The sequence below is a fragment of the Prinia subflava genome, chromosome 16 (assembly GCF_021018805.1).
Source record: "Prinia subflava isolate CZ2003 ecotype Zambia chromosome 16, Cam_Psub_1.2, whole genome shotgun sequence".
Classification (NCBI taxonomy): domain Eukaryota; kingdom Metazoa; phylum Chordata; class Aves; order Passeriformes; family Cisticolidae; genus Prinia; species Prinia subflava.
Genome location: NC_086262.1, coordinates 1141436 through 1155393, shown reverse-complemented (window position 1 = coordinate 1155393; position 13958 = coordinate 1141436). Strand labels below are relative to the sequence as shown.

At 45.2% G+C, this 13958-nt stretch overlaps 1 protein-coding gene across 2 annotated transcripts in view; it reads right to left on the bottom strand.

Annotated features, from left to right (window-relative positions):
• The window catches only part of CTNNA1 (catenin alpha 1), a 117149-nt gene that overhangs the window by 34918 nt on the left and 68273 nt on the right, over positions 1-13958 (bottom strand). For both annotated transcript variants that reach the window (XM_063413776.1, XM_063413777.1), the window contains exons 8-9: positions 13329-13409; positions 12393-12545 (exon numbers count right to left, since the gene is read on the bottom strand). In XM_063413776.1, coding sequence (XP_063269846.1) covers positions 12393-12545; positions 13329-13409 — 234 coding nt within the window. The remainder of the gene's footprint in view (positions 1-12392; positions 12546-13328; positions 13410-13958) is intronic.

Here is a 13958-nt window from a genome sequence, read left to right as displayed (position 1 = left end):
AATTAAATAGTTTCTCCATGTCTCCAACAAAGCAGCTGACTGACATAGTAAGTGGTCAGACTTGATTTAGAAAGAAGAACACTTGTGCTTGAGAGCAAAATAGCAATTGAATTCCCGCTGCATTTGTTCATTCTTACCATTCAATATCATCAAGTCCCTTTACATAAGCACTACTGGCACAGGCATCAAAGGAGACAAAACCACTGCAAATAATGTAATCAGCACAACGAGCAATCTCTTGAAAAAAGTTAAAAATACACTGGGAATGAAGACAGCCCCAAGAGTGCGGCCCGGCGTGGTTCAGACACCTCTTGCTGCTGACAGACTGATTTAAAAGTAGATTTCAAGGTTCTCTCAGTTCAGACTCCACAGCCCAGAGACAACTTCTCAGACCCCAAGGCAGGGCAGACCCCAAGCAGCTGCTGGTACTTAGAGGAATGAGCTTGAATTTCCCCAAGTGACAAATGCAGTGCACAGCCCCAGCCATTCCTAGCATGGAGCTAATGGTGCCAAGCAAAACAGCTGGACAGGCTCATCTGGAAAGGGACTTTCACGTACTGATCAGTTCTTGAAACTCAAATCTCATTGCTTTTAAGGATGACATCAGCACACTGCAAGATGATTTGAGGTGAGCGGCTCTGGTGCTGGCACAATCCGGGAGGTGAATGGCCCTAAATCCACGCCAGTCACCAGTGGGGTTCCCTGGGCCCAGCACTGGGGCCGGTCTTGTTTGATGTCTCTACCTGGATGAGGGGATCGAGGGCACCCTCAGCAAAGGCACAGACAGCACCCCGCTGGGCAGGGTGGGTGTGCTGGAGGGCAGGAAGCTCTGCAGAGGGATCTGGACCAGCTGGATCCATGGGCTGAGACCAATTGTTTGGGGTTCAACCAGGCCAAATGCTGGGTCCTGCCCTGGGATTACAACAACCCCATGGATGCTCCAGGCTGGGGAGGAGTGGCTGGGAAGTGTCCATCAGGAGGGGCTGGGGGGTGCTGGTGACAGTGGCTGGACACAAACCTAGGGGTGCCCAAGAGGGCAAGGATGCCAATGGCCCCTGGGCTGTGCCAGCCATGGGGTGGCAGCAGGAGCAGGGCAGGGCCTGTCCCCTGTGCTGGCACTGCTGGGGGACCTTGAGGATGGTGTCCAGTTCTGGCCTCTCCTGGCCAGAGGGACCTGCAGGGGTTGGAGCGTGTCCAGGGCAGGGAACAGAGCTGGGCAGGGGCTGGAGCCCCAGGAGAGGCTGAGGGAGCTGGAAAGGGGCTCAGCCTGGAGAAAAGGAGGCTCAGGGGGGACCTTGTGGCTCTGCACAGCTCCTGACAGGAGGGGACAGCCGGGGGGGTCGGGCTCTGCTCCCAGGAACAGGGACAGGAGGAGAGGGAACGGCCTCAGGGTGAGGGAGGCTCAGGTTGGATATTAGAGAAAGTTTCTTCATTGAAATAATTGTCAAACCCTGGCAGAGCTGCCCAGAGCAGTGGTGGAGTCACCATTCCTGGAGGGATTTAAAAGCTGTATGGATGTGGCACTTGGTGACAGGGTTTAGTGGTGGCCTTGGCAATGCTGGGGAAACAGTTGGACTCGAGAGTCTCAGAGGGCTTTTCCAACTTAAATGATTCCAGGGTTCTGTGCCTTAGGAGGAGGCATAACTTAAGTGGTTCCTTTTGAGAGGCAGATGCTATCTCAGGGCAAAGGGTCAGCTGGGAATATGTTGTGAGTAAGAAGGTGTAACTCCAATATTAAAAAAAAATTGTACCATCTGTCACAGAGTGATTCCATCTCAAATTCTAGTTAACTTTGACTCTTCGGAATTTACTTTGATTTAAATCAGGAAAAACTTGACATTTCTAAAGCTGTTCTTTCTACCATTAGTAACAATTTGTGGCAGAGAACCGCCTCCCCTGACAAGACACAGGTTGTACCTTTTCCACATGAAATACGTTTTTTGGGTTTGTTTGTTTTTTTAAACTTGAAATTTGTTCAGATCGTGACTAAGAAGTTAAGTCTTCCAGCAATTAAAAAACTGCAGCAGTCTCAATTACACAATTTTGGGGTCAGTGTTAAGCTTCTAAAATTAAACTATTGAACATAACCCAGCAATGCTAATAACAACACTGAGGTTGTGGGTCTGACTCCCATTCACTTAAAAGCTGGACTTGATGATCTTTGTGGGTCCCTTCCAACTCAGAATATTCTGTGATTCTGTGTAACAAAGCTCCAGCTTTGTACTTGTTCCACCTTTTCTCCACACAGACTCCCTGGCTTAGGCAGAGGGGTTACTTTACAGGGAACTCTTTATTGAAGGACTGGCCAATTTCTTTTTCAACAAGAGACAAAAGATGCAATAGAAAAAAAAAAGAGAATTATAATCTCTAACACTTTAAACCTTCCTTTTCCAGGATTTCGAAGGCTGACAATAAATGTGTTAAAGCCTCTGAATTATGCACCTGGATTGACTTCACAGAATCACCACCCAGGTTTTTCTCCTTGTTTACAGGTCAAGTTTTTAGGACAGCTTTTCAAGCAGTCAGGAAGGCAAAGTCTCCAAAGTGATGTTGCTGCAACCATCCCGTGCTGGTGCAGCCCAAAAGAACGCTCTGCAAGGTGTTTATTCCTGCATAATTGATTGTTGTCAGGGCTGGCCCTGCCACCCAGCATTGCTACAGCTTGGGATTACACATCAATGTGCAGGAGCCAAACACTCACTAATTGAATTCTCAGAGTCTGGACATTCTCGTTTGAACCTGCAGTTGTAAAAAGAGCATTGCAGAAAGAAGTTTTCCGACTGTCTTACACTGAAAAACTTTTCATTTTAACATTAAGCAGAATCCTCTCCTAACCAAAAACTCTTACACAAAAATAACAAACCCAGATCTATGTGTACACAGATACTCTGGGAATTTCAATGCCACAGAAACCAAGCTTTTCAAAGGTGTTCCTGGCATTTTCATTTCTGATTAAATTTCGAAACATCAGCTGTTTGTTCTAATTTTTTTTTGCTTTATATTTTACAATTTCTCTGGGAATGCAAATTCCAACTTTTAAGTAGCTTTAAAAAATCACCCATTTTAAAAGCAAAAAAAAAGAAGGAATGAACAGGCAGCCATTGAACATTTTCCTCCTAGGGATTTGCTTAAGAAAAGTGTATCTGATATTCTCACAAAATTCAAACAGAGCCCAGCTAATTTCTTCCTCCTCCATGTTAAAAAAACCTGTCCCAGTTCCCTTCATGCTAGTCAAAGCTCAGGAAATTAATTTATCTGCAGAAACAACTGTTCTGACAAAACTAATGGCAACTGAGGACTCTCAGAAGAGATGTGCTGATTATGTAATCCCCATCCCTCTCCAGAAAGGCTTTCATTATTGACTAGGTCCATACATTTATTTATTCGTCTGTACACTACATTCAATATTCAGGTTGAATCTGAGCATTTTAACGTCCAGCCCTAACAGGTGCTGCACGAGGGAAAAGTGTTACAGCTATAGATGTGTTAACTCTAACCCTACAAACCCCTCATTTTGCAGAGGCAGAGCTAACTGGGAATTACACACAACAGCTCCACTTTTTAATGCAGGAGGACTTGGGATTGAATCCACTGGGACTGTGCAGAGTTACCAGAGTCATGCTGTCAATGCTTTGTGATTTTGTACCACTTCTGTAGCTGCATGTGGCTGCAGCTCCACAGAAGGTACCTTCAAAGAGCTTGTTGTGGGCAATAGAATCCCAATCTATTAACTGAAAATAGTAAAAGTCTTTAAATAAAACAAGGCACATGCAGACAAACTGCAGATGTGGAGCACTGGGGAGAACAAAGGACTAAACGGAGGGAACTGCTGTTTCCAGAGCTCTGCAGACTCACATGAAGATGAGAACAGTTTTCATTCTAAGTCTGGTTATAAACACAAGGAGGTGAAGTTTCAGCTGGCTGGAACAAAACTGACAAGCACAGGATTGGTGTTTTAGACAATGAGGAATGGGGTTACATGTTTGTTATTTCAACAGGCTGGCAAGTAATGGCAAGAGAAAGGGATCAGAGACAATATCACAGAATCCCAGATTCATTTGGGCTGGAAAGGACCTTAAAGCCCATCCAGTGCCACCCCCTGCCATGGGCAGGGACACCTCCCACTGTCCCAGGCTGCTCCAAGCCCTGTCCAGCCTGGCCTTGGGCACTGCCAGGGATCCAGGGGCAGCCACAGCTGCTCTGAGCACCCTGTGCCAGGGCCTGCCCACCCTCCCAGGGAACAATTCCTTCCCCATAACCCATCCATATCTGCCCTTTGGCAGTGGAAAGCCATTCTCGCTTGCTCTGTCTCTCTGTGCTCTTGTAATATAACAGTATAAAAAGAAATGTTTTGTGCACCTTCTGCTCCCTGTTATATTCAGGCAATCACTATTTCCATGGGTAACCACCTTTTGCTTTGGATTACATCGTAATACTTCCACATTTTTAGCTGTATCTGTGTGTTTAAAATTCTAAATAAGGAATACAGCTTTGCACTTGTCTCTCACCCTGTCCAGTGCTGTCTCCAAATACCTCTCCAGCTCCCTGGTGCCATTCCAGGTACAGCTGTCCTGCAAAAGCTCTGCTCCACACTGGCAAGCTCCTTCCATGCCCTGGGGAAATGTTCTTCCCCAACAGAGCCATCCATGTTTTGCCAAGATTTCACAGAGAAAGGAAATTTTTCACTCAGCTGGGCAATGCCAGAGTTTGTGCATCAGGACAAACCAGACCAGGCTCCATTTACTGCGCAGCATGGGCAGCATGGAGACAACTTCTCTCTTGCCAGTGGGAAAGGTTTTCAATTAGACAGAAAGAAGAGGTGTTTGAAGGGAATCAATACATCTACAGCATAAACCATACCCCAGCAGGAAAGTGCAGCAATATCTTTATTTCCAGGCTGGTGGATTATCCTCTCTACAGACCTGAGGGGAAGCAGGGCTGCTACAGGAACACCAGTGTGTGACGCGGGCACCATGCCCCTTGTCGATGCAGCTGTGGCAGCAGATGTAACTGCTGGCACAGGAACTATTCCTCCCTCAGACAAACAAGCTAAAGTGTTAGAGTGTTGTTATCACCACAAACCACATTAGTTACACAAGTCTATCTGAGCTACCATGACAGCAATGACACCACTGGTGTGTGATGGAGAGCTCAGCTTCAGCTGAAACCTTCAGAGCTAACCCTCAGCTGCGATGCTCCTTAGCAACACAAATACCTTTCCTTAAAATAAAAGTGTTTCTAGTAGTGATATTTGGACAGGACCCAAATAATTATCCTTATCCAAAAATGTCTCTGTGTTTATCAAAGTGGAAATGAAGACGGGCTGGGAGAGGTGGGGGTGTTCAGCCTGGAGAAGAGAAGGCTCTCTGGAGACCTCAGAGTCCCTTCGTAAAGGGGCTCCAGGAGAGCTGGAGAGGGACTGGGGACAAGGGCTGCAGGGACAGGACACAGGGAATGGCTTCCACTGCCAGAGGGCAGGGATGGATGGGATATTGGGCAGGAATTGCTCCCTGGCAGGGTGGGCAGGCCCTGGCACAGGGTGCTCAGAGCAGCTGTGGCTGCCCCTGGATCCCTGGCAGTGCCCAAGGCCAGGTTGGACAGGACTTGGAGCAGCCTGGGACAGTGGGAGGTGTCCCTGCCCAAGGCAGGGAGTTGGAATTGGATGAGCTTTAAGGTCCCTTCCCGCTCAAACCAGTCAGGGATTCTGTGAAATTGTTCTTCTCTCCCATCTCAGTTTGCTCATCACTCAGAACATGCTGCCTTCTGATCTGACTAAAGGCTTCCAACTTGGTGCCTATTATTAGCTGCTTAAACCAGTTTTGGTGATTCAGACAACTGTTCATGGCAGTGTAACTGTAATTGTCAGTACACTGTGCTCTTCACAAAGACGACAAAACAGTGTCAGTAATGAGCTCCATACAGATTTCAGGCACCTCCTTGATGACATGACATGACTAATAATCCAATATTACTAATGACTAAGATGATGAAAATCCAGACATGCATCAAGGCTTTTAGTTAAATATCAAGAATTAAAACATTTATGCCACATCTATAAAAAACTTTACCCAAAATGCCACTTAAAAATGCTGTTGGAATTAAGACTTAAATATCTTGAAAATAAAAGGACTCTATTGCTTTTCAGCTACCTCTGAAGACATCATGTCAACACCACCTAAACCCAACTGTTCTCACACTTTCCGACCTCTTTTACACATTTCCCTTTCTGCAAAAGCTTCTGTCTATAAAGGAAAAAAGATCAGAGTAAACACAGGACAGTTTCTAGTGGAATAAAAAGCACACCAATATTTTCCAAACCCCAAATTCATTCACCTCCAAATTCTACCCCCTCCACGTGTACCTTGGCCCAGGTGTGCACAGAGGAAGCCCTTCCCAGTCACACAGCAAAGTGACTGTCCCTGTGGCTGAGGTATGGCAGAAATGCCTCTCCTCCACAAGCAGCAGCAAACCACGAGGATTTCCAAAGAGAAAAATTGTCTCCAGGCAGCCCAATCGCTGCCCAGATTTGTGAGGGTTCAATCCCTTCCTCTCTCCCATCAGTTTCACTGCCATGGCCCTGCTCGCCCATGTGCACCTACAATGAAATCTGGACAGAAAGATTACCCTGAAGTCTCTTATTCCTCTTCCAACATAATTTTTAAACTCTACCAGCATCCTACAGACCCTTTCATACATTATTTGGTGTAGCATTAGAAGATGGGCCTCAAAAAATAACCTTACAAGAACAGAAGTTATCCTATTAAAAGGTCGCTTGCCTTTACTTATGTATGATGTATTAAATTTGTATATCCAGTTTTGTTGAAAAATGTAGGAACATTTTTCTGCTGAGGCTTTCCTGCTTTCCTGATTATGAATGTAAGGAAAGCATGTTCTACGAGAAGAATTTAATTTATTTATGAATTAGTTGACTAATAAAATGAACTTACAAGGAAAGTGTATCGGCTGTTGAAGAGTGTCAGACTTTAGAGGGCACATTAGAGTTACGCTGGTCATTTATTGGAGACATTAGCTTTAAATTGCTGCCAAGGCTATCTATAGACAAATTACAGAAAACGTGCTTATGCTTTGGAAGAGACGTTTTGCTCATTTTGGTCTCCATTTTAAATGGGAAATAACTCTGTCTCTCTTCTCCAGACCACAGTGCAGGGACATTTCCCTTGTAATACAAAATTACCTTAAAAATAAAAGCAATAAAAGACAAACCTGAATTGGCAAATATTCTTCCTTCTGTAAATTAGAGTACTAGAAAAATAGGTGCTGAGGTACCCTGATAATGACCCTAGTCTGGAAACTGGTGGGTTTTGAGATGTAATAAAATTCATAAAAACACTCCAACATCTGAGTTGGGTGCCAGGTGCTTGTCTGGTTCCCCAGGAACCTCATCCCTGCCTGGCAGCACTGAGGGATCCCCAGCACCCCTGCGCTGGCAGGGAGGAGGGGAGAGCACTGCAACAATGAGCAAAGGCACCTCCAAAGAGGTGTGGAAACTCTGTGGAAACTCTGTAAATCAGCTGGTCGAGAGACACAAAAGATAATCTTGTCAGAGCAGATTAACTTCTGGATCTGCTGGATTCTTCCATTCCATGCTTTGTTTGCAATAAATGGTCATGCCCAGGTAAGTGACAATTAACAGGGGCCAATGACAATGAAAAAGCCAAGCCTCAGCTTTTCAAGACCTTCACTGTGCCTCCAGTCCCAAAACCAGTTTTTATTTGAAATCCAAGCTGTTTTATCCACTTCACGTCTTTAAAAAGCTTTTCACATGTAAAAAACCTGCAGCTGTTAAGACTCTCCAAAGAACATACAGGATGTAAGTCTGAGCAAATCAGGATAATTGCAAGAAAAATGTAGCAAGTGTGCAAGGCTGTAGGCTTTGGGAGAGGGGTATTTTTAGATTTTAGACTGAAGAATGACTCCAGGACATCGGGCTAGACAGGGAGGGCAACAGAAGGGGGAAATGTCAGAGCAAGAGGCTACAGAAAGCTTATGGAGCTGCAAGTGCCCAAATGTGATTCTTTCCAAGCAAATAAATTTGCTGTCTGCATCTGTTCATGGGTTTCACTGAAAATGAGAAAATCATCACTCCATATGCAAGATGCAACCCAGTGCATTAAAAAAAGGCACAGAGCAGTCTTTTCAGATAAATTAAAGCAATTAGAAAAAAAATATCAATGCTTACGAAACACCATTGAGAGCTTTTGCCTCCTTGGTCTTACCAATATTTCTCTTGGTAAGAAGACGACTTATAAATAAAATTTAAGCTGAGAAAAATATTTGACACAGGGGTAGTGGGTTCCGGAGGAAGAAGAGATTATTTATTCTTTTTAAGGAATTACAAACTCCATACATATTCTCGAAAATATTCTTCAGCAAGCAAACTGGAGGATTTTACCCTGGACTCTGTCCTTATTTACCTTTTACTTCCTAATTTCTTAAGGTCTGAAAAACTTTTCCATTAAAACTACACAAAGTTACACTGTGTCACAGTGTAACCAGTGACAAATTGACAAGCTAATTTTTCCTTTTCTAAAGCATTCAACAGCATAGCAAAGGTTTCTGCTTAACGTGTCTGGCTTTTTCCCTTTGCAGGAGCAGCCCAAGCATCCCCGGGGAGCGGCACAAAGGCAGCTCAGCACAAACACTCCTCGAAGGAGCAACAAAGAGCCAGCGTGGTGCTCAGTGACATCACTGGGGATGGGCACCCCGCTGCAGGACAGCCCCATCCCTCCTGGGGAGAACAGTCTCTCCAAGGATGCCAGTGCCAAGCTGTCCTTCCTCACCAGCAAAGGCAGGCTGGAGAGCCAAGGCTACCTCACCCAGTGGGAAAAAACATTGGAATGGAGTTGGCAGTTCACCGTCTGCAAATTGGGAAGACTTCCACAGTTGATACGTGAATTTAACTTTTGTTAGGCTGGCTCCCCAAATACTGTCCTTTCTGTTATTCTTGTGTGTTACATTGAAATTGGCTTCTCAATTCCTGAATTAAACTCCTTTTACCAAATCCAGCCAGAGTTAATGGTCTGTTAGCACAGGGCAATTTTGAAAGCTATCTTTGAAACATATTATTCAACTGAGACAAGGCTCATTCTACTCTTTTACTATTACTGAGTTTTCAAAAGGTAGGATAAAAGGGTTAGGATTTTACTACGTGGGAAACAAATTAGATGGGAGCCCTTTGGGATGCTCATGGTATGGGTTCTCTAAAAGACACAGACCCAGCAGGCGAATCAGCTTTTTGTGGTTATTGCACCTTTTGGTCAAATTTGGATGCCTGGACGTTAGGAACCACAAAAGCAGACAGTGCTGTGCTGCCAAGAAGGGAACATTTCAAAATGAAATTACCCAAATCATGTGCTTGCATCTCTTTATGGGTACTTGGAGGGCCCATAAACAGCTCTGTACTGCAGGAGCAAGAACTCCCTGTGCTAAGCCAGAGTGGAACCAGCACTGCCACTCCTGTCTGGCCAACACCTGCTACAGTTTAGTATGAAAAACAAAATAAAGTAAATCTGTCTCATTATGTATCTCTCAGGGGCTGGTTCACTGACTCCTCCAGCTCACAGACACAGGGGCATTAACCCAAGGTGCAAACCCTCCCAGCAATCCCATGGGAGTGTGCTGAGCTCCCCAGGGCAGGGCAGCATCTCCCACACATTTCCTGCCCTCACTCAGCACCACAGGGAAGCAAGGGAAGGAAGGACATGCTCCTCTCTACATCCAAAGCACAGAGCCTGTCAGTCAGGGATGATACAGCTGAGCTCCACTCAGTGCTGCAGCTCTTTGGGCTGATGTCCAGAGTCACCCAGCACACTTGTGAGGGCAGTGCTGATAAACTCCCTGCACATTCATCTCCCCTGAAAGCAGGGGGAAGCAATCACTGTCCATCTCACCTGGCAAAACATCTTCAGCCCTGCTCTTACACAAGCTTTTGTTGTTTCTCCTGAGTTTCCTGGTCAAGAGCAGAATGATGCGGGAACTGACAAACATCCTTCTCAATTCTGGCAGAGGCAGAAGACATTTCAAGAGCAACCCACCCCAACTCATCTTCCTGCACAGTGAATCTGACATCTCATATGACTCTGGTGGCTCTCCTGCCCCTCAGGACAAGGGCTCTGCAGGAGCACTATTCCCTTCTGTCCAAGCTAAGTGTATATATTAATCCATCTCCATTCAAGGAAGAGGTTTATAAACCATCTACATCATGCGACTCTACAACTACAGTTAGATTTCAGACAGCAAAGGCAATAACCAAGCCTTCAAAAAGCTGTTGCAGCAGCATATCATTTTAGCAGAACCTTTTGATGTCAGTCAAAAGTATTGCTGAATGTCTGCTTTCAGGGGAATGGTCCTTGGAAAGCAAGGACTATGGAGTCTGGCTGTACAGAGGCTCTGGAAAACTCCTCTGCAGCCTGGCATTTGCACACCAGGTAGGGCCAGTACCACTGAGGACAGAACTGTGCCTGCTCCAGTGGGACGTGGCTCCTGAGGGGGCAGGGAAAAGGGGCTCACCTGGCCGGGGCTGGGGAGAAGTTCAGGGACAGAGCAGAACAATTATTCTTTTCTAATTATGCCAATAAATTCCACTACCTCCACTGAGGAGGTAGCAGAACTCTGGTAGAACAGGCACTGCTATTGTTACACAATTCAACTTCTCCTGTAAACAGGCCCTAAAAAAATTTTTCTAGATGAATCAGGCTTGCAACATGAAGAAGGGAGGCTTTAGACCAAACCCACTTCAAAGTGTTCCCAAGGCTGTATCCTGCTGCCAAGGCAGGGCACAGCAGCCTTGCGTTCCTTCCACATACTGCTTTGCAGAACAATGTCAGTTACTTAAAATTTAGATTAGAATAACTGCAGCTCTAGGAGGACAGCATTGATGCTGAAACATGACAAGCCAAAAGAGAAAAATGGATGCCTTCAAAGAATTAAAATTTTTCATTACTTAGACAGCAGCCCTGAAGAGCTGGACAAACTTCATGCACCTTGCACTATAGGGCAGCTGCAAAGTGCACTCAGAACCCTACGAAAAACACATTGTGCAAGTCAGAAGCTACTTTTACTGATGTCTGATCAGTCTTACTGTTGAGCAATTTAAATCTGCCCAGCTGTGTGAGTATTCCCCACAAGCCTTGGAGACATGTGGACTCCATTATCAAACAGAGACACCACGAGAGCAAAATCACACGAAGCATCCCTGGGACTGTTCCCAGGGAGCTGCTGAGGTTAAGCACAACCAGCCAGAGCCTCAAAGCATGGAAGAGCACAGGAGGAGTTTTTGAAGCTTATTCCTAGTGGCATGTTTCCTCAACAATACCTATAGCTGTTTGTTCCTTGCCATTCAGCATCAGCTGGCACAGAACTCTCACGCGAAGGTGGTGGCAAGGGGCCGAGAATCCCGAGGTGGATCCATGGACAGGGGCAGGCTCTGCTGCTGCTCTCTGCAGACACATCCCCCATGGAAATCTGCTTCCCTCAGCAGGGCTCAACCCCCTGACAGGAGGCGCAGCCAGCCAGGTGAGGGCCAGTCTCTTCTCTCAGGTAATGAGCGAGAGAACAAGAGGGAACGGCCCCAGGCTGGGCCAGGGGAGGCTCAGGGTGGACAGCAGCAGGAATTTCCCCATGGAAAGGGAGCTCAGGGATTGGAACTGCCCAGGGAGGTTTGCAGTGCCCATCCCTGGAGGTGTCCCAGGAAGGGCTGGAGGTGGCACTGAGGGCTCTGGGCTGGGGACAAGGTGGGGATGGGGCACAGCTGGGACTCGATGGCCTGGGAGGGATTTTCCAACCTCAGGGATCCTGGGATTCCAGTTAAGACAGGTTGGTCCCAGTTAACCCGGTTTTCCCCCCAGTCTGAGCTCTGCTCTGCAGTTCCACCAGCTGCTTGGTTTTTCCTTACAGAGGGGTGGAGGGATCAGTTGTGTTGTCACTCAGGTGTTCTGTTTGCTCTTTACACACACACATGAGCAGCTCTTCATTCTGAAAGCCCTCACACAAAAGTCCTGTTTATATTCAGTGGGATTTTACTAGAAAGAAAAACCCTCCAGGCTTCAAAGCAATGGGTCAAACTGTCCAGCAGGACAATCATGCTCTGGTCTCCCTTCCTCCAAATGACCACATCCAAGTCACAAAACCTTTCTCATATACTCACACTGTAATATCCACAACGACATGGGTTATTTAACAGCTCCTTTTGATAAGCTTACATTTTCAATTATTTAAATATTAAATCGTGTTTAAATTCATTCAAATAAAAATTTAAAAGGAAATTTATTATGGAATTTGCTTTGTGCTTCAACAGAATTGAAAAACCTGTTTTTCCTAGTCTTGCCTTAATTTAACTAGCAACAATTAAATTTTAATTTGTACCATCTTACCTCAATCAATTTGTTGGCATGTTCACGGAAAACCTGGGCATATTCTTTAACTTCTTTTTCATTCCCATTCTTGGCAGCTTCAATCAATACTAAAAGAGGAACATTTGTTTCCAGAAAAGAGTCTGAAACATGGTCCATAACAGCTTTGCGGAGCTAAAATAAAAATAAAAGAATGAGTTATTCTTCAGTAGTGTTCCACTGCTGTTTCTCTTTTAATGTATTAATACGTAAAGCTTAAACTACTTTTGTCATTGATCCTTTTTGCTTTGTGTGACCAAGGCTTTCCCGGCACTAAGTCTTGTCTACACACTTTTTGCTTCAATTTAAATTAAATCTCCTTAAAAAATGGATTAGTTATAGAAGTGCAAGTCACCAGTTTGGCCACAAATATTGATTTAGCAGCTCATATTGGTTTTGTCTGAGTAAATTTGCTGCTTTCCCTCAGCTGATTAAACAACACACTGATTTAACTTTTTTATTTTTCTGCTAGAATAAAAATATTTTTCAACAAACCTGATCCATACTCTTGCTTACTCAAAAATAGAAATATATTGCTTTAAAACCAAACAGACAAAAGGCTGATGCTACACAAATATAGTTCTCAAATAAAATAGGTTGAGATGAACACCACCAGAATTATAAAATATCACTGATTATCTTCAAAGTCCATCATGTGAAAGGTTTTTTTTGGGGGGTTTTGATTGGGTTTTTTAATCTCTCTTGCCATGAAGATGATTGAGACTCCAACATTTGTATCACACAGTTAACAGGGAAAGAACAGGGAATTACATTCCCACCCCATGCTTCCCACTGGAAGCTTCTGGCTTTTCATTCACTGGAGACAGGCCAGCGAACCCACTGCCCACCAGAAACAAAGCCCAGCAGGCAGCACTGCACTCCCTCCTTCCACCAGCAGCACCTGTGCCCACTCCTTACCTGTCTGCGCAGGTCTCGGGTCTTCTTGGTCATTTTATCAATGGCAGAGTTCAGGGCATCACTTCTTTCCTTGCGGCCAGCCTGAAAAGCAGCAGACAAAGAGGTAAACAGGTATTCAGGGCCTCAAAGCTAAACCAGCTGATATTTATTTCAAGTATATGGTAAGCTTCTTTCTCTATTTGTGAGGTTAGTGAAGTGATTCTGCACACTGGCAGTAGTCTCCACCTCCCTGATAAGGCAGTCACTGCTCCCTCCACACCCTACCCCAGGGATCACACAACACTGCTCCTGAGCAGGCAGTCAAAAGCCCAGAATCAAAAGTCAAATCCAGATAAACCATTTGCTGGGTAAGAAATTCAACATTTCAAGTGAGTCTCCAGGCCCACCCATGGGGAGCTGCCAAAGTTTGATCCAGCACGTTTTGCCTGAGCCTGTTGTTAGAGAGGCCAAAGGGCCAGAGCAGGGGCAGCTTCTCTTTTCCATCAGACACTAGGTCACAAATATCCTCAAATTCATATCAATTCATATCAAATTAAGAGTCAGATAAGATAGTGGTGGTGGTCTGGTTTTGCTGGGAGCTTTTTCCTCTTTAATATAGGTTTTATTAGGGTTTCAAAACACACTTTATTC